This window comes from Oncorhynchus keta, chromosome 27 (genome assembly GCF_023373465.1).
Source record: "Oncorhynchus keta strain PuntledgeMale-10-30-2019 chromosome 27, Oket_V2, whole genome shotgun sequence".
NCBI lineage: Eukaryota > Metazoa > Chordata > Actinopteri > Salmoniformes > Salmonidae > Oncorhynchus > Oncorhynchus keta.
Genome location: NC_068447.1, coordinates 26,501,639 through 26,529,202, shown reverse-complemented (window position 1 = coordinate 26,529,202; position 27,564 = coordinate 26,501,639). Strand labels below are relative to the sequence as shown.

Here is a 27,564-nt window from a genome sequence, read left to right as displayed (position 1 = left end):
TTTCAACTGGCCTGGGCCCTAGGACCATGTCCCAGGACTACCTGACATGATGACTCCTTGCTGTCCCCAGTCCACCTGGCCATGCTGCTGCTCCAGTTTCAACTGTTCTGCCTTACTATTATTCAACCATGCTGGTCATTTATGAACATTTGAACATCTTGGCCACGTTCTGTTATAATCTCCACCCGGCACAGCCAGAAGAGGACTGGCCACCCCACATAGCCCGGTTCCTCTCTAGGTTTCTTCCTAGGTTTTGGCCTTTCTAGGGAGTTTTTCCTAGCCACCGTGCTTTTACACCTGCATTGTTTGCTGTTTGGGGTTTTAGGCTGGGTTTCTGTACAGCACTTTGAGATATCAGCTGATGTACGAAGGGCTATATAAATAAAATTGATTTGATTTGATTTGATTTGAAGAGCCGATAATGAGATGCGTGCGAATTGAGTACTAATTCACACAAATTAAATTCCAGATCTTTGTTTCTGTCCAGAACAGGTGCTTAATTTCTGTACAGTACAGTTAGTTCTCCTTACTAATGTTGTTGTCCAAACTCATTAGGAAACTTAGTGTGTGATGTAGGAACTCAATAACACATCAAGCAAAAAAACGACTCATTTTAATATGCATTTCAAATCTACATTTTGCTTTCCATCATACATAATTTCATCAACATCCAGGTACCTTGCCTTGGTTGCGTTAGGATACCCCCAAACTAACAGTGAATGTTCATGTAAGGGGCAACGTGTGACAAATAAGCAGAACACTTCCCCAAACATAACCACAAGTAACAAAAGCAGGGATTAGAGTTGTGCTGGAATTGGCATGCACATAGGGCATCACTCCCCACAGGTCAATATTTTACCACAAATAGTTTACAAAATAATCTTACTATTATCCTACTTGATCTTCTGTCTTCTACCCTTCAGTGGTGAATTTTTTTTTTTAGGTTATTGTCCATATGCTGCTGACTTCCATTCTACTAAACACAAAGCTCTCCATCTGAATGTCTGTGTGAGGCCTGAATGTTGGTGTGGGACCATCCATCCTTGCCGTTCAGCGCAAGCCCCTTTCTCCACTGGGATAGGAGATGTAGAAAAACATGCCTTATCAACCTTTCTAGTTCATCGACTATCTTCATCCACCAAATTGCTGGAGATCTGCCTAGAAGTTGTAGTCTGGACAGACCTTCTGCACCAGTTTGTAGTCGGTGCTGAGAAAAGAGATGAATACACAGAAGACCTTGAAGGGCTTGGCACAGATCCAGGCGGCGTGAGACTGAGTGTGTTCTGAGTAGCAGGTCTGGGAGTGGTCATAGAGGCAGGGTTTGGTCTTCTTGGCCCTGTTGGTCCTCTGGTACTCCACCCTGCAGTTGAGGGCCTTCATCTCTTGCAGGTGCTCATTGATGGTAGACTGTGGCCGATTCTGGAACTGGAGCTCCGGGCTTCCCACATCATCCCATTCCACGGGTTTGGAGGGAGGAACAATGCTGATTGAGATATTCCCCAGATGGGACGAATTGTGATGGAAGTACACACTGAAGGTGCCGTTGATGTGGTCCACTATCTTACTTGTCACCAGCAGGCTGAACTTGGTGGTTTTGATGTTGAGGTAGAAGTTTCCCCAGCCAAAGGTCTTCTTAGCTTTGATAGGTGCTTTCATGGGGGGCTTGGGTTTGGAGTGTAACTGTGACTGATCCAGGGGTAGGGAGAGGTTCTGTGACCAGCCATGTGGGCCCGCAGAGCTATAGTTTGGGGGCTTAGTCTTGGTGGATACGATCTGGAAGTCTTTGGAAAGGTGTTTGACTTTCATTGCAGCTCCAATGTTTCCATCTACCCTTAACCTTCTTATGTCATAGGGAGAGGGCTGTGAGAGGGAGTCAAATGGGCTGAGGTTCAGATAGTCCAAGGTCTTCACAACATCATCCTTTTGCACCTGTGAACACATGAATGAAGGATACATTTAATATGTTTTTTATTTCTCTGTCAGTCTGTCTCTCTCTCTCTATCTAATGAATTGTTGTCAATCGTCACGTGCCTGGAGGCTTTATATGAATATAACCTTGATCAAGTACATTAGGTAGAAATCTACTGATCAGTGTGGACGTAATCCTAAAAATACAATTAAGAGGACATGAGCGTTAATGGAGAATTGACAAAGACATGCTAAAAATGATGGGATGATGTCATGAGCTCATGAAAATGTATGAAAAGATGGTTCATTATCCACTCAAAAAAACATTGGATGCAGTCTCTTTGTTCATGGCCTGAGCCATTGTAGTCCAGGAGTGTTTCATTGGTTGGTTGTGTATAACATTAGATTATAGACTCTGCTGCAGTAAGCTACACCCTTGATAACGGTGACTGTCAGACACAGCTGAGTGTGAAGTCAGCTTGGCTCCATGTCCTCTGCTGTAACCATCTGTCTTGAACCCTTCAACCGAATAACCATATCTCAGTTTTGGAAGATTTTGGTGATATGGTATATTTCTAGTTATACAGTGGATATGAATCATCCAAAGTCTTGGTATAATATGTAGATAATAAATAGACAACATGTACATGACATTTCCATGTCAGCTCTGGACATTACAGTGAATTTGTAATAAGAAACATAGAAACACATGGCCATGGCATAATCTGTCCATTCTCTTCAAACTGGAACTGGCAAAGGTTGACCTCATTCATTTTCAGGCTAAAATAGAAAGGGAAGGGCCTCATGAGTGGCACGGTGGTCTAAGTGCTAGCTGTTCCACTAGAGACGCTGGGTTCAAGTCCAGGCTTTGTCTCAGCCAGCCGCGACCAAGAGATTCATGGGGCGGAGCACAATTGGCCCAGCATCGTTCGGGTTAGGGGGGGGTTGGCCGGCGCAGCAGTGACTCACTAGTAACTCACTAGTGCTTACTAGTGACCCCTGTGGTGGGCCGGGCGCAGTGCACGCTGACAGTCGGCAGGTGTATGGTGTTTCCTCCGACACATTGGCGTGGCTGGCTTACGGGTTAAGTGGGCATTGTGTCAATGTGGCCAATGTGAAATGGCTAGCTAGTTAGCGGCGGTTCGCGCTAATAGTGTTTCAGTCGGTGACGTCACTCGCTCTGAAACCTAGAATTAGTTGTTCCCCTTGCTCTGCAAGGGCCATGGCTTTTGTGGCACGATGGGTAACGATGTTTCATGAGTGACTGTGGTTGATGTGTGCAGAGGGTCCCTGGTTCGAGCCCAGGTTGGGGCGAGGAGAGGGACTGAAGCTATACTGTTACATCAAGAAGCAATGCGGCTTGGTTGGGTTGTGTTTCGGGGGACGCACTGTTCTCGACTTTCGCCTCTCCTGAGTTCATACGGGAGTAGCAGCGATGGGACAAGACTGTAACTACCAATTGGATACCATGAAGAAGGGGTAAAAAAAATGTATAAATATTTAAAAATGGAAAGTGAATAGTGTTCTTCCTCAATTATCCTTGGATGGAACTTTATAAGGATTCTCACTGTCCTAGAAAGCCTACCACTTGTCAACGTGTTCCATAAACAGACAGAAATATTGATAAACCCATAAGTCTTTTTAGATTTTTATCAATCCAATATTTCAAATCAAATCAGAGTTGGCCATGTACACAGATTTGCAGATGTTATTGCATCTGCAGTGAATTGTTTGTATGCACAACGGTGGGTTGTAAAGTTTACTACATTTTACTGTATACCAAGCCCATGGGATTATACCATACAGCATAGCAGATTCCCAATCCTACCCATTCATTGCTAATTTGATATATTCTTGCTATATACCCTGACCCATCTCACTGTATGTTAGCCTACACATCATCAATGTATAGTATACTTATAACTACATTTCCCCTCCCTGCATGCCTTTTTATAACCACTCTCCTGGCTGTAATCCACTGTCTAAATAAAGTCCCGTTGCAGAACCCTCAGCAGGCTAAGGAACTCTGAGCCACTGCATTAATCTCCTCCACTAGCAGGGTGATGTGTCAGCCATGCCCGTGGCTCTGTGTCAGGGTGTCTGTATGCCAGGCCATGGCTGGGTTAGAAGACAACCTTACATGGGGAATCTCAGCTCATGGCAATGGGGATGACCGTGAAAGATGACAACATGGTTCTCACTGCTTTATTGTCTAGCATGGGAAATAATCATTACTGTACTCACATGATCATCATACATGAGAATGATGTTGGGGGAACTCTGAAGTGAAGAAAAAAGTTGTGTTGGAGACACTGCTTATGGCCATCAGCTTCAGTGAAAGGAATATCTAACCAAAATGGTGCTGCTGTTTAAGCTTAGGTATTGTGATGTGCGCCTGAGTGAAGCGCCCTACCTGAGTTGCCGCACTATGATAAATGTGTTAGACAAACTACAGTGAGCAATAAATGAACCGTATGATTCTCCAGATTGTGTATGCTGAGCAAATGATCAGTTTAACCAGACACAGCTGTCAACCCTTAGGAGGATGTTTACAGGCAAACCGTATATAGAGTTCCATCAAATGCTAATTTGCGACTCATATATTTCCAGTGATTATTAGTGCATGAATAGAAAGGTGTTGACTCTAAGCAAAAAGACATTATAGCCTATAGGTTGATTGCATGAATTCAGTCTGTCTAGAAAATAATCCCAGTTCAATAAGAATGGGTGTTCTTCAACCTTAGTGGGAATTCTTTGAATTAATTCCTGATTTTTTTCAGTGCATTCATAACAGGTAATGAATTTTTCTAAATGTGGAAACAGTGTCATTACTGGGCAAAAGCTGGTTAAATCGTTGTTTCCACTTTATTTCAGAAATTCAGAAATTCAATGTGATGACGTTGAATCAACGTGGAAAACTGATTGGATTTGAGAAAAGCTATCAAAGTAAGGGAATTTCATATTTTTTGCACCCAACTTTTAACCTAAATCACATGACATGGTGAAATGTTCTGTTGATTTCACATTGAATTCACATCAGTTGACAACTCAACCAAATGTAAATCAAAACTGGACATCTGTGCCCAGTGGGTAATTAATGCCATTAAGTAAGAGAACATCTTGAGACCTTACAAATGCATAGACACAACTATCAGTTGGAATTATTCATCACCATGAGACGTTTTTAGGGAACCAGAGTCCTCTGGGGTATGTTGAAAATAAGATAAGGTAGATAAAGAGAAATTAACTTTAAAGAAGTTCTACCCAAAGCCATTATCCTATGTTATCACGATCAACATATCTCTTCATAGCCTACAACATCATAACTATCAACCTCTACAATAGATATAAATAATGTCTTACCATTGATTTCCATATGTAACCTATGGCTTTGTGGTAGTGTGAGGTGCACTGAAGTAGTACTCCCTCTATGTTCAGCGGAATAATTATTCAGATCATTTATATGAATGATCCAGTTGTTTTCTTGCCCCAGGGATAGATGGGCGATATAATGGGAATTTAATCTAGGACATATTTATGCTTTATTATACTGAACAAAAATATAAATGCAACATGCAACAATTTCAAAGATTTTACTGACTTACATTTCATATGAGGAAATCAGTCAATTGAAATAAATTCAATTAGGCCCTTATTTATGGATTTCACATGACTGGGAATAAAGATATGCATCTGTTGGTCACAGGTACTTTAAAAGACACGGGACTCAGGAACTTGTCATGGTATTTCTGTGCATTCAAATTGCCATCAATAAAATGTAATTGTGTTCGTTGTCCGTAGCTCATGCCTGCCCATAACGTAACCCCAACGCCACCATGGGGCACTCTGTTCACAACATTGACATCAGCAGTCCGCTCGCCCACACAACGCCATACACGTGGTCTGCGGTTGTGAGGCCGGTTGGACATACTGACAAATTCTTTAAAACAACGTTGGATGCGGCTTATGGTAGAGAAATTAACATTCTCTGGCAAGAGTTCTGGTGGAAATTCCTGCAGTCATAATGGCAATTGCATGGTACCTCAACTTGAGATATCTGTGGCATTTTGTTGTGTGTCAAAACTGCACATTTTAGAGTGGCCTTTTATTGTTTCTAGCACAACATCCATCTGTGTAATGCTGTTTAATCAGCTTCCTGGTATGCCACACCTGTCAGCTGGATGGATTATCTTGGAAAAGGAGAAATACTTACTAACAGGGATGTGAACAAATTTGTGCACACAATTAGAAAGAAATCTGCTTTTTATGGAACATTTCTGGGATATTTTATTTCAGTGCATGAAACACGGGACCAACACTTGACATGTTGCCATTATATTTCTGTTCAGAAAGGTTTGGTGCATCAAAGTGGTCACTGGTCAGGTTTACAGTTTACTCACTCCTCTTCTCAAATAAGAACCAAAAGCAATTGGGCAACGCCAGAGACATATGGACGGCACCTAAGCATGAATGGGCACAAAGAGCCAAGTACTATTGTTATTTTATAAAAAACACATGGAAAAAATACAAATTTTTACTTTAACTCTCGGAATAACACCTGTTTATCTGAAAATGATTGCCTGCACTTGTCATGTGAAATATGTGAAATAGCTTACCGTTGGTAGAAGCCACAGACTGAAGGTGGCAAAGTTGATTAATAGTACCCTCATTTCTTCTCTGAATGTCTTATGTTGACGTACAAATCTGGACACCGGGGCAATCAATCAAAGTCTGACAGCAATCCACTTGGAAGAAAACGTAGAACCCTTTAGACTAACAAGAAAGTCAAATCACATTTTGTTAGTGGCTTCAATAACATTTTATCATGAGGTCCATAGCTCTGTGAAAACAGGATGAACTGGGAGGAAAGAGAACATCAGGAAATTGTTTGAGAGATCCACCCTGCTTATATTATTAGACAGCCCCTGTATTTTCATTTGCGCTCTCACGCTCTCCCCCGCACACTCTCTCTCCCTTTCTGTCTGTGCCATACATGCACATGTCAGTTTTCTTCTCATCATTGTATAATGAGAGCAAATTAGAACTCATGTAAAAGAGCATAATTTCACAAACCACCTACACTTTGTAGCTGGCATTCTTTTGAAATTGACCATGGTGAATATAGATCATGGTCCAAAAATTACAATTGTGAAGCTATTGGAGTATATAATGAATCCCTAATATGTACGCTATCAACTGTGGGCAGCATGTGAGAGCATTAAAATCATAAAGACCCTCTCATGAATCTGGTAATAAATTCCAGAGGAAATCTTACAGGATGGTGGTATGGAGGCTTGTTAACACTCTGCTACTGTCTATCTGTCACCAAACCTCCTGGCTCGTTACGACTCTTACCCAGAGATGTGACTTCTTAAGCAGCACAATTTGACAGCCTACCCCTATGTCCCTGGTTCTGCCACTGGGAGGCTGACACAATGACAGGAAATCTCTCCCTGGGGAGTGGGGAATATAAAGACAGTACCAGCATAGTGTCAGTATGTGTGCAGAATGTGGATAGTTTCTGTAGACTATTGGTGGTTGCTGCTGACTATCTTACGTACAGTCTTGGTATGTGTGTGTAGAAACAGCCTGATAAGGCAGGGAAATTATCGTTTCTCAATGGCCCTTGTCTTTTTTTTTTTTTTACCACGTGGTCCAAATTCCTTTGTCAACATGCACTGAACCAAAATCTATGCACTGAAATAAAAGATCCCAGAAATACTCCATTTGCACAAAATGCTAATTTTGCTCAAATTTTGTGTACAAATGTCTTTATTTCCCTAGTGCGCATTTCTCCTTTGCCAAGATAGTCCATCCACCTGACAGGTGTGGCTTATCAAGAAGATGTTTAAATAGCATGATCATAACACAGGTACATGTTATGCTGGGGACAATAAAATGCCACTCAAAAATGTGTAGTTTTGACACACAACACAATGCCACAGATGTCTCAAGTTTTGAGAGAGCGTGCAATTGGCATGCTGACTGCAGGAATGTCCACCAGAACTGTTGCCAGAGAATTTTATGTTAATTTCTCGCAGTGGAGCAGGTAGACAACTTCAAGTTCCGTCGTGAAGAAGGCGCGACAGTGCCTCTTCCACCTCAAGAGATTGAAAAAGTTTGTCATTTTCCTTCAAATCCTCAAAGTTCTACAGCTGTACCATTGAGATCATTTTGCCTGGCTGCATCACTGCCTGGGAAGGCAATAGCACCATCGCATGGCACTACAGAGGGTGGTGCGGACAGCCCAGTACATCACTGAAGCCGAGCTCCCTGCCATTTAGGACATTTATATCAGGCGGTGTAGTAGGAAGGCCTGGAAAATCGTTAAAGACTCCAACCACCTATGCCATAGACTATTCTCTCTGCTTCTGCATAGCCAGCGGTACCGGTGCATCAAGTCTGGCAACAAAAGGCTCTTGAACAGCTTCTATCCCCAAGTAATACGCCTGATAAATAGCTAACAATATAGCTACACTGACTATCTGAGTTAACCTTGTACAGTGAGGGGGAAAAAGTATTTGATCCCCTGCTGATTTTGTATGTTTGCCCACGGACAAAGCAATTGTCAGTCTATAATTTTAATGGTAGGTTTATTTGAACAGTGAGAGACAGAATAACAACAAAAAAATCCAGAAAAACGCATGTCAAATGTTATAAATTGATTTGCATTTTAATGAGTGAAATAAGTATTTGACCCCTCTGCAAAACATGACTTGGTACTTGGTGGCAAAACCCTTGTTGGCAATCAGAGGTCAGATATTTCATGTAGTTGGCCACCAGGTTTGCACACATCTCAGGAGGGATTTTGTCCCACTTCTCTTTGCAGATCTTCTACAAGTCATTAAGGTTTCGATGCTGACGTTTGGCAACTCGAACCTTCAGCTCCCTCCACAGATCTTCTATGGGATTAAGGTCTGGAGACTGGCTAGGCCACTCCAGGACCTTAATGTGCTTCTTCTTGAGCCACTCCTTTGTTGCCTTGGCCGTGTGTTTTGGGTCATTGTCATGCTGGAATACCCATCCACGACCCATGTTCAATGCCCTGGCTGAGGGAAGGAGGTTCTCACCCAAGATTTGACGGTACATGGCCCTGTCCATCGTCCCTTTGATGTGGTGAAGTTGTCCTGTCCCCTTAGCAGAAACACCCCCAAAGCATAATGTTTCCACCTCCATGTTTGACGGTGGGGATGGTGTTCTTGGGGTCATAGGCAGCAATCCTCCTCCTCCAAACACGGCGAGTTGAGTTGATGCCAAAGAGCTCCATTTTGGTCTCATCTGACCACAACACCTTAACCCAGTTGTCCTATGAATCATTCAGATGTTCATTGACAAACTTCAGACGGGCATGTATATGTGCTTTCTTGAGCAGGGGGACCTTGTGGGCGCTGCAGGATTTCAATCCTTCACGGCGTAGTGTGTTACCAATTGTTTTCTTGGTGACTGTGGTCCCAGCTGTCTTGAGATCATTGACAAGATCCTCCCGTGTAGTTCTGGGCTGATTCCTCACCATTCTCATGATCATTGCAACTCCACGAGGTGAGTTATTGCATGGAGCCCCAGGCCGAGGGAGATCGACAGTTCTTTTGTGTTTCTTCCGTTTACAAATAATCGCACCAACTGTTGTCACCTCCTCACCAAGCTGCTTGGCAATGGTCTTGTAGCCCATTCCAGCCTTGTGTAGGTCTACAATCTTGTCCCTGACATCCTTGGAGAGCTCTTTGGTCTTGGCCATGGTGGAGAGTTTGGAATCTGATTGATTGCTTCTGTGGACAAGTGTCTTTTATACAGGTAACAAGCTGAGATTAGGAGCACTCCCTTTAAGAGTGTGCTCCTAAGCTCAGCTCGTTACCTGTATAAAAGACACCTGGGAGCCAGAAATATTTCTGATTGAGATGGGGTCAAATACTTATTTCCCTCATTAAAATGCAACTCAATTTATTAAAAAAAAATTACATGCATTTTTCTGGATTTTTAAAATTGTTATTCTGTCTCTCACTGTTCAAATAAACCTACCATTAAAATGATAGACTGATCATTTCTTTGTCAGTGGGCAAACGTACAAAATCAGCAGAGGATCAAATACTTTTTTCCCTCACTGTATCCTCATCGACCTTTTTATGTTTTTCTCTCTATGCACACTCACCGGGCCCTACACACTCACTCCATCTGCTCACTCACCGGGCCCTACACGCTCACTCCATCTGCTCACTCACCGGGCCCTACACACTCACTCCATCTGCTCACTCACCGGGCCCTACACACTCACTCCATCTGCTCACTCACCGGGCCCTACACACTCACTCCATCTGCTCACTCACCGGGCCCTACACACTCACTCCATCTGCTCACTCACCGGGCCCTACACACTCACTCCATCTGCTCACTCACCGGGCCCTACACATTCACACACTCACTCCATCTGCTCACTCACCGGGCCCTACACACTCACTCCATCTGCTCACTCACCGGGCCCTACACACTCACTCCATCTGCTCACTCACCGGGCCCTACACACTCACTCCATCTGCTCACTCACCGGGCCCTACACACTCACTCCATCTGCTCACTCACCGGGCCCTACACACTCACTCCATCTGCTCACTCACCAGGCCCTACACACTCACTCCATCTGCTCACTCACCGGGCCCTACACACTCACTCCATCTGCTCACTCACCGGGCCCTACACACTCACTCCATCTGCTCACTCACCGGGCCCTACACACTCACTCCATCTGCTCACTCACCAGGCCCTACACATTCACACACTCACTCCATCTGCTCACTCACCGGGCCCTACACATTCACACGCTCACTCCATCTTTTGCTCACTCACACATAATATTCACATACATTTATATTGACTCTACACACACACGCACACCCATTCACATACAAGCTGCTGCTACTCTGTTTATCTTATATCCTGATGCCTAGTCACCTTATCCTTAAACATATCTACCTCCATCACTCCAGTATTCCTGCACATTGTAGATCAGGTATTGGAACTGACTCTGTATATAGTATGCTTACTTACTTATTGTGTTCATATTTTTTCTTATTTCTCATGTTTTTTTCTCTAGGATCACAATGTTCCTGATTCTTGCATTGTTGGATTTTGAGTTTGCAATCAAGGCATTTCACTGTACATGTGAACATTTGCATGTGACATTAAAACTTGAAACTTGAGTTGGACAATATTCCACAAGCCACAAACAACAGCCCGATGATCACCTCTAAGCAAAGGAGATGTGTTACTTGTGGCAAATGGTGGTCACACCAGATACTGACTGGTTTTCTGATCCACGGCTCTACCTTTTTTTTTTTTACGGTACCTGTGACCAACAATACCTGTTTTCCCAGTCATGTAAAATCCATAGATTAGGGCCTAATGAATTTATTGTAATTGACTGATGTCCTTATATGTAATCTTTAAAATTGTTGCATGTTGCGTTTATATTTTTGTTCAGTATAGCCTAACATAGACTCCCGATGGTAGGTGCTAGATCCCATGTAAAAAAATAAATAATAAAAACAGGGTAAGAAAACAGTTGAGTAGCCTACCTGCTAAGAGTACTTTGTGTCTGGTGTAGCAGGCCAGTAAGTAGGCCTTTTTATATGCAACATTTTCCACAAGATGTATTGTTACAATTTCTACGTATAGGCCTGCTATGTGCTACTTTTACCAGACTAGATTTCTAACTCTTAGTAGGTGTAAAATGCCACTACCTGTGCCATAGTTGTGTGCATGACCTTCACAGTGATCAGTAGGGCATCAAAGTAACCAAGAGGCATGTTCATTTCGAGGCCCCTGACCTCCCATTTCAAGGCCCAACAGGGACAGGGAGGGTGATGTAATGAATTGAATTCGGGAAGCTCGTGGCATTTCAACAAATCTGGAATCAACTTTCTTTTTAAACCTCTACGTGATCGGTGTTCCTAAACCGGGACGGTTGTTGCTCAATATGCGATAATGTGACTAGAAAACGTTGTGTATAACAGCCAACTTTCCGGGACATAGACATGTCTTATATGGGCAGAAAGCTTATATTATTTTTAATCTAACTGTATAGTCCAGTTTACAGTAGCTATTACAGAAAAGAAAAATACAGTGCTATTGTTTGAGTATAGTACACAACAACAAAACTTTTATCACGGCAACTGGTTTGATACATTCACCTCTGAAGGTAAATAATGTACTTACATTCAGTAATCTTGCTCTGATTTGTCATCCTGAAGGTCCCAGAGATAAAATGTAGTGTAGGTTTGTTTTAAAAAATACATTTTTATGTTCAAATGTAGGAACTTGGTTCTACAGTTTGACCCCACTGCTGTCTCTGGCTCCACACCTACCCCACCCGGCCATCTAGATATGTGGATATGTGGTTAGTGTATTTTCTGTAGGGAAGCTAATGATCCATCATGTATGACATTCCTGAGAGTGTGTAAACTTCATTTTTTTATTACCATAGCAATTTTGTGTGTTCTCTATAGTTATGTACTTAAAAATGCATACATTTACCAAACATTTACCATACATTTGGGCAAACTCCTGGCAGACTTGATGCAAAATATTGTGAAGTGAGGAAATTCTTCACTGGATTAGTCTGAAACTTTGCACACACACTGCTGCCATCTTGTGGACAAAATTGAAGTTATGCCTAGGATCCTATCTTTTAATGTATGGCCTTGCTCTTGCATTTCAAATATGATGAAAACACATGTTTTTGGTTTGTATTATCTTTTGCCACATCTAATGTGTTATATTCTCCTACATCCATTTCACATTTCCAAAAACTATGCATATCATTGCTTCAAGTCCTGAGTTACAGGCAGTTAGATTTGGGTAAGTCATTTTCGGCAAAATTGAAAAAAAGGGTCCGATCCTTAAGAGGTTTTTCAAAGTAGGCTACACTTTTCTGTGAAACTGACAAACTTGACAAATCTACACACTTTCACAGCTTATTGTGAAATAGACACAAATTACTTAATGGAAATTCATGACAGGCACAAGCAATAACTTTCTTGTGTATTACACTTTCTTCACAACGTGTTTCTTTTTACATGTTTCTTTTTTTTTATAGCATATTTGTGTACATTACACAAATTCCAATTAGTTGTGGCTAATGTTAGCTAGGGTAGCTAGGTGGCTAACATTAGTTAGGCTTGGAGTTACGGTTAGCGTTTAAGGTTAGGGTTAGCTTTAGGGGTTAAGGTTAGGTAACAGGCTAGGTAAGTAGTTGAAGAGTTAAAGTTACAGTTAGGAGTTAGGTTAACGGGTTAGAGGAAGGGTTAGGGGAAGGGTTAGCTAACATACAAAGTAGTATCAAAGTAGCTAAGAATGTAAGTAGTTGCAAAAATGCTAATTAGCTAAAATGCTACATTTGTCAATGATGAGATTTGAACACATAACCTTTGGGCCATCCATCCAACCAGCCAACCTCCATCCTATTGTTTATGTCTTAAGTAACCTACTCTCTTTATGTTATTGAAATGCACAGTATACAAAATTGAAGGTAAATTATTTCCTCCCCTAATTCTGTCTGTTCCCCAGCTCTAATCCCGGCTTCAGCATGAATTGTGGTGTCTTTGTCTTACCCGGTTCTGACGCTGTTCCTGTCCCGTTCCATGTCTGTGCTAAATTAAATGTTCAACTCTCCGTAGCTGCTTCTCATCTCCAGCGTTGGTTCTTACACCCACATTATACCAGAGTCCTAATTGTTTAAAAATATATATTTTGGCACTCTGATTAAAGCCAATTTATCATCTTGTGATTTCTTTATTCTGTATTAGCTAAAAAAAAGTTTGAAATTATACAGCATGCAGGCTTTTAGCATAGCCCCTTTTACACACCTGCTGGTTTACCCCTGTGTAAATGTCATTTAAATTGCAAAAATAGAAGTGTATAATTAGATTTTTTATAAACTTTTGCATAACGACCATTTAGATGGAATATAATCAATCTATGTTATTAGATTTGTTCAACATATATTGTGCAAACTTTTACTTCATATTATGAGGCATGTCTTTAACTGGCTTCAAAGTAGCCTATAGCCAAAATCCCACCATAGAAACGTTGAGGCAATTATTTTACAGACTTCCTCATATGCGTTCTCCTGTTCTATTGGTTTTCTTTCAACTTTCTTTAATTGTCTATCAGCCAACGGCCTTATCCTAGTCATATTAACAACCCATGATAGTTGTTGCATCTTTAGATCTTCCCTGTTTCAAAATCTCTAATAGATATTTCCATCTCAGATATTTCCCGCAATTGCATTTTGGAACATTCGCACATAGGCCTACTGCCATGTGCACATTGCTGTGCTTAAAATGTGAAATAATAGTTTATCAACATTTTAAGCTAAATGTTCTGATCAGTTCCATCAGATGCAGCATATACCACCACTACACTACTTTGATACGCATTTTGGGGTGAGTATTAAGAAGTGAGTATATACACAATGGCCACTGAAAATAAGTGGGTATATGGCATTTTACCCACAGACACCTGCTACTACACCATTGAGAGAAAGCCCCATTGTCCCATTTTTTTTAGGGTGGCAGGTAGCGGTTAGCGTGGCCAGTAACCGAAAGCTAGCTGGTTTGAATACCCGACTGCCAAGGTGAACAGTCTGTTGATGTGACCTTGACTGTTGCGTAATGTTACAATATTGTATCAATGATTTCAACTTCATTTGTCTGGCAAAAGTTTGTGGGTCTCTGTCAGTCAGGCTTACATTGTCTATTGCTCTAAAAATACAACGAATACACAGCACACTTATGTTAAAGATGATAAAAGACCGGCCCAAGCTAAAATAAAATTACAACATGCACTTTAACAAGCCCTCTTGAACATTTGCATCAAGGGGAAAACGAAGCACTAGAATTTCAGCTGACTATATATGAAAAAGGAACTACTACAATAAGAGTAAGCAATACATTAGCCTCCAAGACAATTAGGTTTGCATAACAAAAACAACGTAAAAATCCTAGTTACTTTAATAGATACAGTCAGTAGTTACAGACACTTTTTTTGCTTCAAGTTTCTGAAGATGTAATTTCAGGTTGTCCGGTTTTGATCACATTAAAATGGCACAAACATGTTCACTTTTTAGGTGTCCACCACACACTCCTGGTCCTACGTCACACGTCTCTGTCCAGCTCGGATTGCATGGATAGCTGATCCAGTTCACTAGGGTGGGTAGGATGCAGTATTAAGTTACACTCAACACAATTTACAGAGCTCAAACAGCTTACACATTCACCAGATCAGCTCTATAGGCCCCTAAAAGTGGAAAATACAAGTGTTAGTGTAAATGTTGTGTTAGAAAATGTTGTGATCATGTGTTTAGGTCTTGGGTTTGGTGTTATGTGGTTATGGTCCTAGTCCTGGTGACTCTAGACCTGTGGTTGTGATCCGGTCAGGCTCAGATCTCCTGGAGCAGGTCAGTGGGAAAGAAGCCCAGCTTGCGGCCTGTGCTGACCTTCAAGTAGCCATTCACCTCCTCTCCCTTCTTCACCACGATCTGCAACACAAAGAGAATGGAGGACAGTGTTGTGGCAAAGTACTTAAGTAAAAAATACTTTAAAGTACTACTAAAGTTTTTGGGGTATCTATATTTTACTATTTAAAGTACCGGCCAAAGGTTTGGACACCTACTCATTCAAGGGTTTTTCTTTATTTTTTGCGTTTGAGCCAATCAGTTGTGTTCTGACAAGGTAGGGGTAGTATACAGAAGATTTGGTAAAAGACCAAGCCCATATTATGGCAACAACAGCTCAAATAAGCAAAGAGAAATGACTGTCCATAATTACTTTAAGACATGAAGGTCAGTCAATCTGGAAAATTCAAGAACTTTGAAGGTTTCTTCAAGTGCAGTCACAAAAAACATCAAGCGCTATGATGAAACTAGCTCTCATGAGGACCGCCACAGAAAAGGAATACCCAAAGTTACCTCTGCTGCAGAGGATAAGTTCATTAGAGTTAAATACACCTCAGATTGCAGCCCAAATAAATGCTTCACAGAGTTCAAGTAACAGACACATCTCAACATCAACTGTTCAGAGGAACCTGTGTGAATCAGGCCTTCATGGTAAAATTGCTGCAAAGAAACCACTACTAAAGGACACTAATAAAAATAAGAGACGTGCTTGGGCCAAGAAACATGAGGAATGGACATTAGACCAGTGGAAATCTGTCCTTTGGTCTGATGAGTCCAAATTTGAGATTTGTGGTTCCAATAGCCGTGTCTTTGTGAGACGCAGAGTAGGTGAACAGATTATCTCCGCATGTGTGGTGCCCACTGTGAAGCATGGAAGAGGAGGTGTGATGGTGTGGGGATGCTTTGCTGGTGACACTGTCAGTGATTTATTTAGAATTCAAGGCACACTGAACCAGCATGGCTATCGCAGAATTCTGCAGCGAATACACCATGCCATCTGGTTTGCACTTAGTCCAACTATCATTTGTTTTTCAACAGGACAATGACCCAAAACACACCTCCAGGCTGTGAATGGGCCATTTGACCAAGGAGAGTGATGGAGTGTTGCATCAGATGACCTGGCCTCCACAATCACCCGACTCAACCCAAATGAGATGGTTTGGGATGAGTGAAGGAAAAGCAGCCAACAAGTGCTCAGCATATGTGGGAACTCCTTTAAGACTGTTGGAAAGGCATTCCTTATAAAGCTGGTTGAGAGAATGCCAAGAGTGTGCAAAGCAATCAAAGCAATCAAGGCAGATCGTGGCTACTTTGCAGAATCTAAAATAAAAAATATATTTAGATATGTTTAACACTTTTTTTGGTTACTACATGATTCCATATGTGTTATTTCATAGTTTTGATGTCTTCACTATTATTCTACATCACTACATTCCTAAAGAAAATAATGTACTTTTTACTCCTTACATTTTCCCTGACACCCAAAAGTACTTTAGAATGCTTTGCGTGACAGGAAAATGGTATAATTCACATACTTATCAAGAGAACATGCCTGGTCATCCCTACTGCCTCTGATCTGCTGGACTCACTAAACACACATTCTTTGTTTGTAAATTATGTCTGAGTGTTGGAGTGTGCCCCTTGCTATCCGTAAATAGAAATGACAAGAAAATGGTGCAGTCTTGTTTGCTTAATATAAGGAATTTTAAATCATTTTACTTTGTTTACTTTTGATACTTGCGTATATTTGAAACCAAATACTTTTATTCAAATAGTATTTTACTGGGTGACTTTCACTTTTACTTGAGTTATCATCTATTAAGGTATCTTTACTTTCACTCAAGTATGACAATTGGATACTTTTTCCACCACACACGACCAGACACACACGCACAGTAGCAACAGTCATTACAGTCACTTTCCATATGCACACACTCATCCATACTGCTCATGATCATAAATCAGTTGACATCAGTTTCCTGTGCAAAGAAAAACTAAGAAACATTATTTTCATAGACAGACAGCTGACCTGGGTCAAATACTTGAGCTGGGCATGATTCAGTGTGACCAGCAGTAGCTAAATAAAGCACACCTCAGTTACACTACTTTCAACTGCTGTATGCGATAGTATTTGACTCAGGTCTGATACAGAGACACCCGTTTCTTACCTGGTCTTTTTTCAGTGTTATCTGACCCATCTCTCTGTTTCCCACGACGGAGCGCGTCACCTTGAACACCCTCTCTCCCGTTTTTATTCTAATGATGTAATTGGTGGGGAGGTAACCTGTCTTCTCCCCAATCTTCCCCTGAGAATAAATAATTGCCCTTATTTACAATGGTGACAATAAAATAGAAAGTAGATCTCATGAGGCACGATTTATTATTATTTATTTATTTATTTCACCTTTATTTAACCAGGTAGGCCAGTTGAGAACAGCTTTATTTAACCAGGTAGGCCAGTTGAGAACACCTTTATTTAACCAGGTAGGCCAGTTGAGAACACCTTTATTTAACCAGGTAGGCCAGTTGACAACACCTTTATTTAACCAGGTAGGCCAGTTGAGAACACCTTTATTTAACCAGGTAGGCCAGTCGAGAACAGCTTTATTTAACCAGGTAGGCCAGTTGAGAACACCTTTATTTAACCAGGTAGGCCAGTTGAGAACAGCTTTATTTAACCAGGTAGGCCAGTTGAGAACAGCTTTATTTAACCAGGTAGGCCAGTTGAGAACAGCTTTATTTAACCAGGTAGGCCAGTTGAGAACACCTTTATTTAACCAGGTAGGCCAGTTGAGAACACCTTTATTTAACCAGGTAGGCCAGTTGAGAACACCTTTATTTAACCAGGTAGGCCAGTTGAGAACAAGTTCTCATTTACAACTGTGATCTGGCCAAGATAAAGCAAAGCAGTGCGACAAAAGCAAAAACACAGAGTTGCACATAAACAGAGTCAATAACACAATAGAAAAATCTATGTATAGTGTGTGCAAATGTAGAAAAGTAGGGAGGTAAGGCAATAAATACAGTGGGGCAAAAAAAGTATTTAGTCAGCCACCAATTGTGCAAGTTCTCCCACTTAAAAAGATGAGAGGCCTGTAATTTTCATCATAGGTACACTTCAACTATGACAGACAAAATGAGGGAAAATAAATCCAGAAAATCACATTGTAGGATTTTTAATGAATTTATTTGCAAATTATGGTGGAAAATAAGTATTTTGTCAATAACAAAAGTTTATCTCAATACTTTGTTATATACCCTTTTTTGGCAATGACAGAGGGTAAACGTTTTCTGTAAGTCTTCACAAGGTTTTCACACACTGTTGCAAGTATTTTGGCCCATTCCTCCATGCAGATCTCCTCTAGAGCAGTGATGTTTTGGGGCTGTTGCTGGGCAACACAGACTTTCAACTCCCAAAGATTTTCTATGGGGTTGAGATCTGGAGACTGGCTAGGCCACTCCAGGACCTTGAAATGCTTCTTACGAAGCCACTCCTTCGTTGCCCGGGCGGTGTGTTTGGGATCATTGTCATGCTGAAAGACCCAGCCACGTTTCATCGTCAATGCCCTTGCTGATTGAAGGAGGTTTTCACTCAAAATCTCACGATACATGGCCCCATTCATTCTTTCCTTTACACGGATCAGCCCCAAAGCATGATGTTTCCACCCCCATGCTTCACAGTAGATATGGTGTACTTTGGATGCAACTCAGCATTCTTTGTCCTCCAAACACGACGAGTTGAGTTTTTACCAAAAAGTTATATTTTGGTTTTATCTGACCATATGACATCCTCCCAGTCTTCTTCTGGATCATCCAAATGTTCTATAGCAAACTTCAGACGGGCCTGGACATGTACTGGCTTAAGCAGGGGGACACATCTGGCACTGCAGGATTTGAGTCCCTGGCGGCGTAGTGTGTTACTGATGGTAGGCTTTTTTACTTTGGTTCCAGCTCTCTGCAGGTCATTCACTAGGTCCCCCCGTGTGGTTCTGGGATTTTTGCTCACCGTTCTTGTGATCATTTTGACCCCACGGGGTGAGATCTTGTGTGGAGCCCCAGATCAAGGGAGATTATCAGTGGTCTTGTATGTCTTCCATATCCTAATAATTGCTCCCACAGTTGATTTCTTCAAACCAAGCTGCTTACCTATTTCAGATTCAGAGGATAAATAGCAATATGGGGATGAGGTAGTTCGGTGTGCTATTTACAGATTGGCTGTGTCCAGGTACAGTGATCGGTAAGCTGCTCTGACAGCTGATCCTTGAAGTTAGAGAGGGAGATATAAGACTCTAGCTTCAGTGATTTTTGCAATTTGTTCTAATCATTGGCAGCAGAGAACTGGAAGGAAAGGCGGCCAAAGTAAATGTTGGCTTTGTGGATGACCAGTGAAATATACCTGCTGGAGCGTGTGTTCGGGTGGGTGTTGCTATGGTGACCAGTGAGCTGAGATACGGCGGGGCTTTACCTAGCAAAGTCTTATAGATGATCTGGAGCCAGTGGGTTTGGCAACAAATATGTAGTGAGGGCCAGCCAACGAGAGCATACAGGTCGCAGTGGTGGGTAGTATATGGGGCTTTGGTGACAAAACGGATGGCACTGTGATAGACTACATCCAGTTTGATGAGTGTTGGAGGCTATTTTGTAAATGAAGGCTATTTTGTAAATGACTTCAAGGAAGTCAGTCGGTTTTACGAGGGTATGTTTGGCAGCATGAGTGAAGGAGGCTTTTTTGCGAAATAGAAAGCCGATTCTAGATTTAATTTTGGATTGGAGATGTTTGATGTGAGTGTGGAAGGAGAGTTTACAGTCTAACCAGACACCTAGGTATTTGTAGTTGTCCACATATTCTAAGTCAGAACCGTCCAGAGTAGTGATGCTGGATGGTGCGGGCAGCAATCGGTTGAAGAGCATGCACTTAGCTTTATTAGCATTTAAGAGCAGTTGGAGGCCACAGAAGGAGTGTTGTATGGCATTGAAGCTCGTTTTGAGGTTAATTAACACAGTGTCCAAAGAAGGGCCAGATGTATACAGAATGGTGTCGTCTGCGTAGAGGTGGATCAGAGAATCACCAGCAGCAGCAAGAGTGACATCATTGATAAATACAGAGAAAAGAGTCGGCCCGAGAATTGAACCCTGTGGCATAGAGACTACTAGCAGAGTCATTGCTAGTTTTGATCATTGTCAGCTTGCATGAACATTTTTCAGGAACACTTACCCTCCACCATTCCTCATTTGCATCATCAATTATAGTGATTCGATCACCAGGACTGAAAAACACAAAGGTTTGTATATTTTTATCAAATTGTATCAAATGTTTCATATTACCACAAGACTGAAATGTTGGACATAAAACCTAATTCATACAATATAAGGAAATGTATTGGTAAACCCACTGGAAGTCAAGGTCGTCTTTCTCAATAGCCTTGAAGCGATACAGAGCCAGGTAGTAATGTGACTGATTTCCCATGTTTCCCATCTCCTTCTTTTTCTGTAGCAAACATACACCAATGTTTATTTAACTACTGATTGTATTGATGTACCAGACGGGGTGTTATTATTGATATTTACATGGTTAGTGTATACATGATGTCAGGCATTTACAGTCCCTTACCTTGTCATCTGCTTTGTCAGCCTTGTCTCCTTTCTTATCCCCCTCTGGCTTTCCTATAAGGACATCACACAGGGTCTTTGTAGAGTTTCAATACAACAATGGTCAACTCCACAACTTTATAGTCAGTATTACATTAATTTTATGTTGCTCCTTGACATTCAGCGTAACATACATTTTTTTGTTCTGTACTGGATGTCATTCTGGTTAGTCTGGGAAAAGGTTGACATACATACAGTACCAGTCAAAATGTTGGACACCTACTCATTCCAGGGTTTTTCTTTATTTGTACTATTTTCTACATTGTAGAATAATAGTAAAGACATCACAACTATGAAATAACACATGGAATAATGTAGTAACCAAAAAAGTGTTAAACAATTTAAAATTTAAAATATTTTAGATTCTTCAAAGTAGCCACCCTTTGCCTTGATGATAGCTTTCCATACTCTTGTCATTCTCTCAACCAGCTTCACCTGGAATGCTTTTCCATCAGTCTTGAAGGAATTCCCACATATGCTGAGCACTTGTTGGCTGCTACCTTCAATCTGCGGTCCAACTCCTCCCAAACCACCTCAATTGGGTTGAGGTCAGGTGATTGTGGAGGCCAGGTCATCTGATGCAACACTCAATCACTCTCCTTGGTCAAATAGCCCTTACACAGCCTGGTGGTGTTTTGGGTCATTGTCCTGTTGAAAAACAAATGATAGTCCCACTAAGTGCAAACCAGATGGGATGGTGTATCGCTACAGAATGCTATGGTAGCCATGCTGGTTCAGTGTGCCTTAAAATCGTAATAAATCACTGACAGCGTCACCAGCAAAGCACCCCCACACATCACACCTCCTCCTCCATGCTTCACGGTGGGAACCACACATGCAGAGATCATCCGTTCACCATCTCTGCATCTCACAAAGACACGGTGGTTGGAACCACAAATCTAACATTTGGACTCATCAGACCAAAGGACAAATTTCCACTGGTCTAATGTCCATTGCTCGTGTTTCTTGGCCCAAGCAAATCTTTTCTTATTATTGGTGTCCTTTAGTAGTGGTTTCTTTGCAGCAATTTGACCATGAAGGCCTGATTCACGCAATCTCCTCTGAACAGTTGATGTTAAGATGTGTCTGTTACACATCTGTGTCTGTTACACAACTGATTGGCCAAAAACACATTGAGAAGGAAGGAAATTCCACAAATTAACAAGGCACACCTGTTATTTGAAATGCATTCCAGGTGACTACATCATGAAGCTGGTAGAGAGAATGCCAAGTGTGTGCAAAGCTGTCATCAAGGCAACGGGTGGCTACTTTGAAGAATCTTAAATCTAAAATATGTTTGGATTTGTTTAACATTTGTTTGGTTACTACCTGATTCCATATGTGTTATTTCATAGTTGTGATGTCTTCACTATTATTCGACAATGTAGAAAATAGTAAAAAATAAAGAAAAACCCTTGAATGAGTAGGTGTGTCTAAACTTTTGACCGGTACTGTGTATTGTTTAGCAACTGCTTGACATCCAACCACCCCTTATGCTTCGGTTTATTTATCATTCACTTTGATGAGCTTCAATATCATTTCATATGGCACAATATGTTTAAATAAAATACGTTGTTTTAAATAAATAAAGTGTATTTTTGTATAGTTGATGCAGTGGAACCATAGATGGCAACACCTTGAATTGTCACATGCTTCAATATGGACATTCTCATCGTTTTTCAATACCTTCTGCCTGTTCGTCTTCTTTGGGTTGTTGGGATTCCTCTTCCTCCATCATCATCATCATCATCTTGGAGGGATAAAAATATGGTTAACATGCCATTTATGATCCCTATGCAAATGGTTGTCAGTAAATTACACCACTTATTGTCATTCATTTCTTTTTTGGCTAATATGGACACGAGGTCCACACTCACATTCTTCTTGTCCTCAGACCCCTTCTTGCGCTCCTTGTTTGCCATGACGACCCCAACCCGCAGGGTGTCAAACACAGGGTCGTTACGGTTGGAGTGGGCTAGACAGAAGGGAAGCAGCAGAGAGAGCACATAGTAAAAAATAAGTTGAACACTTGTTGAGATGGTTAGTGTCTTACCTGCATCTGTCTGGTCACTACTGTATAGAGGGGAGCTGTAGGCCCGTCTGAAACCTGGGGGCTATAGGAGAGACAGCAAAATGAATATGTAGAATAATTGTTGTTTTTGGCAACTGCATGCAATGGCAACTTGATCATGTTCTGACATTATAATGACTATCTAAATTATGAATTGAAAATGTCTTACAATTTTGCCAAAGCACTTCTGATACTCGACATAGGACTGGCATGAGTGATGGATGTTGGTCTTGCAGTTTTTGCACCGTAGAGCAAACTTGTTGTTGACTGAAAGGTTGAGAAGTCAACTATAAGAAGCTAGTCAGTATTATTAAGCTTCAGCTTTACAGATACTATTAATAAATACAAGAGCCACTGTGGCCAATGTTATAACTTACGGACTATCATACGAGCACAGACGTCACAGAACTTGGGCGTCTTGCAGTAGTGGTCCTTGAACTTGTGTGGTTTGTCATTCACCAATATAACAACGGGCTCAGGCTCGGGCTCCTTCTCCTCCACTTCCACCTCCTCCTCATAAATAAAGTATACCTGCAGAGAGGGTGCTTATGTCTCAATACTTTTACAGATTTCCTTCCTTTCCCCTGCTTAGTGACCGCTGATTGGATTGGTATATATTGGATTGGTATATATATTATATATTTCTTATTTGCATTGTTTTACTTTTAAATCTGTATATTGTCTAAACATTGTTCAATATTACTGCACTGCTGGAGCTAGGAACACAAGCATTTCACTACACCCGCAATAACATCTGCTTAATATGTCATTTGATTTGATTCAGCTGGAGGTAAAACATTTTTATTGAAATCCAAAGAATCAGTCTCATCAAAACAATGATTTCCTATCATCATTGTTATTTATATCATACAGTGCATTCGGAAACTATTCAGACCCCTTTCCTTTTCCCACATTTTATGTTACAACCTTGTTCTAAAATGTATTATATTAGTTTTTCCTCATCAATTTACACACAATACCCAATAATGACAGAGAACAGGTTTTTAGAAATGTTAACAAATATACTAAAGATAAACAGAACTACCTTATTTACATAAGTATTCAGACCCTTTGATATGAGACTCAAAATTGAGCTCAGGTGCATACTGTTCCCATTGATCATCATTGAGATGTTTCTAAGACTTGAGTCCACCTGTGATAAATTCAATTGATTGGACTTGATTTGGAAGGGCGCACACCTGTCTATATAAGGTCCCACAGTTGACAGTGCATGTCAGAGCAAAAACCAAGCCAGGAGGTCAAAGTAATTGTTCGTAGAGCTCCGAGACAGGATTGTGTCGAGGCACAGATCTGGGGAAGGTTACCAAAAAATGTCTGCAGCATTAAAAGTACCTAATTGTCATACCTAAGGAAAAGTAAAGATACCTTAATAGAATATTACTCAAGTAAAAGTGAAAGTCACCCAGTAAAATACTACTTGAGTAAAAGTCTAAAAGAATTTGGTTTTAAATGTACATTTACATTTACATTTAAGTCATTTAGCAGACGCTCTTATCCAGAGCGACTTACAAATTGGTGCATTCACCTTATGACATCCAGTGGAACAGCCACTTTACAATAGTGCATCTAAATCTTTTAAGGGGGGTGAGAAGGATTACTTTATCCTATCCTAGATATTCCTTAGAGAGGTGGGGTTTCAGGTGTCTCCGGAAGGTGGTGATTGACTCCGCTGTCCTGGCGTCGTGAGGGAGTTTATTCCACCATTGGGGGGCCAGAGCAGCGAACAGTTTTGACTGGGCTGAGCGGGAACTGTACTTCCTCAGTGGTAGGGAGGCGAGCAGGCCAGAGGTGGATGAACGCAGTGCCCTTGATTGGGTGTAGGGCCTGATCAGAGCCTGGAGGTACTGAGGTGCCGTTCCCCTCACAGCTCCGTAGGCAAGCACCATGGTCTTGTAGCGGATGCGAGCTTCAACTGGAAGCCAGTGGAGAGAGCGGAGGAGCGGGGTGACGTGAGAGAACTATGTACTTGATGTACTTAAGTATCAAAAGTAAATGTATATATCCTTTCACATTCCTTATATTATGCAAACCAGACGGCACAATTTTCTTGTTTTAAACATGTATGGATAGCCAGGGGCACACTCCAAAACTCAGCCATCATGTACAAGCAAAGCATCTGTGTTTAGTGAGTCCGTCAGATCAGAGGCAGTAGGGATGACCAGGGATGTTCTCTTGATAAGTGTGTGAATTGGACCATTTTCCTCTCCTGCTAAGCATTCAAAATGTAACGAGTACTTTTGGGTGTCAGGGAAAACGTATGGAGTAAAAAGTATGTTATTTTCTTTAGGAATGTGTTAAAGTACAGATACACCAAAAATCTACTTAAGTAGTACCTTTAAAGTATTTTTACTTAAGTACTTTACACCACTGTCAATAACACAGTGGCCTCCATCATTCTTAAATGGGAGAAGTTTGAAACCACTAAGACTCTTCCTAGAGTCGGCCGCACGGCCAAACTAGGCAATCAAGGGAGAAGGGCCTTGGTCAGGGAGCTGATCAAGAACCCGATCACTCCACCAATCCGGCATTTATTAGTAGAGTGGCCACTCCTCAGTAAAAGGCTCATGACAGCCCAAATACAGATGTGCCAAGCTTGTAGCGTCATACCTACGAAAACTTGAGGTTGTAATCGCTGCCAAAGATGCTTTCAGTGTTTAATTTTTTATACATTTCTAAAGAGTAGTTTTTGCTTTGTCATTATGGGGTATTGTGTGTAGCTTGATGAGGGGAAAAAAAACAATTTAATCAAATTTAGAAGAAGGCTGTAATGTAATAAAATGTGGGGAAAGTAAAGGGGTCTGAATACTTTCCTGACTGCACTGTAGAAAAATGTAAATTGAAACCATTATTTTACTTCTGGAGAGTAAGTGGTAAATGAAAAAGGCTCTGTGGATTTAGCCCACAGTGTCACCTTACTGCAGAATATAAATAGGGGAGCAGAAAGCCTCACATGTTACGAATGAGGTTACTGTATTCTGACCATCCTAGTTGGCTGCTATTTTAAACTGTTTGAGGGATGGTGTTACCAACAGTGGCAGATTGTCATGCTACTCACAGTATTGTCTTCTTCTTTCACAATATTGTCAGGGGCTGTGGGGTTATCGTGGATATCCACAGAATGTTTATCTTCAAGTCTAACTCAGAGAAACAAACAGAGACCATTAAGCAACATCAACAAACAAGGATATCTGACATATATTTAAGGGCGGATATTGCAGTAGTATTGTTACGGTGGCTGAGCTTTACATTTTTACATGTCTATTGCAATGAATAATCTAATACTTAAATCTTTCCCTCATTGTTTTGTTTAGAACCAGGTAAATCTATTAAAAAATAATATCCTATGTATTCAGTTCAGCAACAGGAGAGCAGACTCACTGGTCATATTGGGCCATGGTGTAGTGTGTGAGCTCTCACTCTCGTCCTGCAGTGCTACCCACCTAAGACAGAATACAGTTTAGGGGAACAGAAACACTGGCTCTCAATTTGAATGGGACCATTTTAATGAGACACGTGACCCAATCATGTCCTCTACTCTCGCATGTAGTAATGGGGGGAGGGGGAGATGATTTACTCACACAAGCCTGCACACACACACACACACACACACACACACACACACACACGTCCACTCATGGCTAAATTTGGGTGCCTTGCCAGACTGGGCATGAGCTGAGAGATTCTGAAAAATGACAATGATATAAAACCAGAATCAGTCTTAGTGAGAATTTGACAATTCAGTCCCCTCTTAATAATGAAACTTAAAGAATTTGCTATATATCTAAATGATAAAAATATATGATATCTATTTAGAAAGGGACTAAGCTGAACAGATCACACACATACACAAAAAAAGGGGCATGCAATATAGTTACTTGTTCCGACTGGTTGCTAGTCCAGTCAATGAAGAAATTAAATCTGGTATGTGGATGTATGGTAAAGCCTTTCTTCACCAGTTTGCTTTCATGTGTGATGAGCAACCTGTCACACCGGAGGACTCCGAACCATTCCAACTCTTGATATTTCCCTTTTCACGATTATGCAGGTAAATTCCAAAAAGCTATCCAATGGTTAGTGGTTAGAGCAGAGGGGTGAGTGAGTGAGGGACTGTAAAGGCAGGCATCAGTTTGAGTGAGTGAGACAGCTGGGTACCGGTGACGAGGGGAAATCCGATACTCACACCCATTCCTTGGCCCTGTAGATCGGTCATGGCTAGATGGGATCCAGCTTTGTCTCACTAAAATGGGGGAAAAATTACTTTTGATGTTAATTTGACACAAGCTGTTTCCCTTCTAGCCATGACCCCGCAGACCCCTGTCACAGCCTGAGAGGACAGGCCAAGACACACACAGCCAACTGTTGGCTTACTGTATAAACTGTAGGCATAATCAGTATTGTTTTAGTTGCTCTCATTGTTGTCAACATCGTTATGTCAACAATAATTATATTTCTATGGAAAATACTGACAAAG

The 27,564-nt window shown here is 41.3% G+C and overlaps 2 protein-coding genes across 3 annotated transcripts; both read right to left on the bottom strand.

The window, feature by feature from the left end:
* Positions 1-598: 598 nt before the first annotated feature.
* LOC118359434 (neurexophilin-2-like) lies at positions 599-6,784 on the bottom strand. The gene is made up of 2 exons (XM_035737955.1): positions 6,525-6,784; positions 599-1,929 (listed from the first exon to the last, which is right to left on the bottom strand). The coding sequence occupies exons 1-2, from the start codon at positions 6,576-6,578 to the stop codon at positions 1,159-1,161; spliced, it is 825 nt and encodes a 274-aa protein (XP_035593848.1). The 5' UTR covers positions 6,579-6,784; the 3' UTR covers positions 599-1,158.
* Positions 6,785-14,891: 8,107 nt separating this feature from the next.
* LOC118359681 (SH3 and cysteine-rich domain-containing protein 3-like) lies at positions 14,892-27,225 on the bottom strand. Of its 2 annotated transcripts, XM_035738296.2 has the most exons (14): positions 26,969-27,225; positions 26,472-26,533; positions 26,149-26,227; positions 23,450-23,603; positions 23,242-23,339; positions 23,055-23,115; positions 22,879-22,976; positions 22,688-22,751; positions 20,964-21,016; positions 20,746-20,840; positions 20,568-20,619; positions 17,521-17,658; positions 15,315-15,436; positions 14,892-15,102 (listed from the first exon to the last, which is right to left on the bottom strand). In XM_035738296.2, the coding sequence occupies exons 2-13, from the start codon at positions 26,486-26,488 to the stop codon at positions 15,338-15,340; spliced, it is 1,008 nt and encodes a 335-aa protein (XP_035594189.1). In that variant the 5' UTR covers positions 26,489-26,533; positions 26,969-27,225; the 3' UTR covers positions 14,892-15,102; positions 15,315-15,337. The 2 variants fall into 2 exon arrangements, with proteins under 2 accessions (XP_035594189.1, XP_035594188.1); XM_035738295.2 differs by having other exon boundaries at positions 14,892-15,436; positions 26,969-27,224.
* Positions 27,226-27,564: the final 339 nt, after the last annotated feature.

Bases quoted from the DNA above. Each gene is read 5' to 3' on its own strand.
- LOC118359681 (XM_035738296.2), bottom strand. The intron at 22,977-23,054 runs GTAAGACACTAA...CCTTCTGTCTAG, and splicing joins TAGTGACCAGACAGATGCAG to CCCACTCCAACCGTAACGAC. The intron at 20,841-20,963 runs GTAAGGGACTGT...TGTTTGCTACAG, and splicing joins CTGACAAAGCAGATGACAAG to AAAAAGAAGGAGATGGGAAA.
- LOC118359434 (XM_035737955.1), bottom strand. From the start codon at position 6,578: ATGAGGGTACTATTAATCAACTTTGCCACCTTCAGTCTGTGGCTTCTA. The intron at 1,930-6,524 runs GTAAGCTATTTC...ATGTGTTCACAG, and splicing joins GTCTGTGGCTTCTACCAACG to GTGCAAAAGGATGATGTTGT.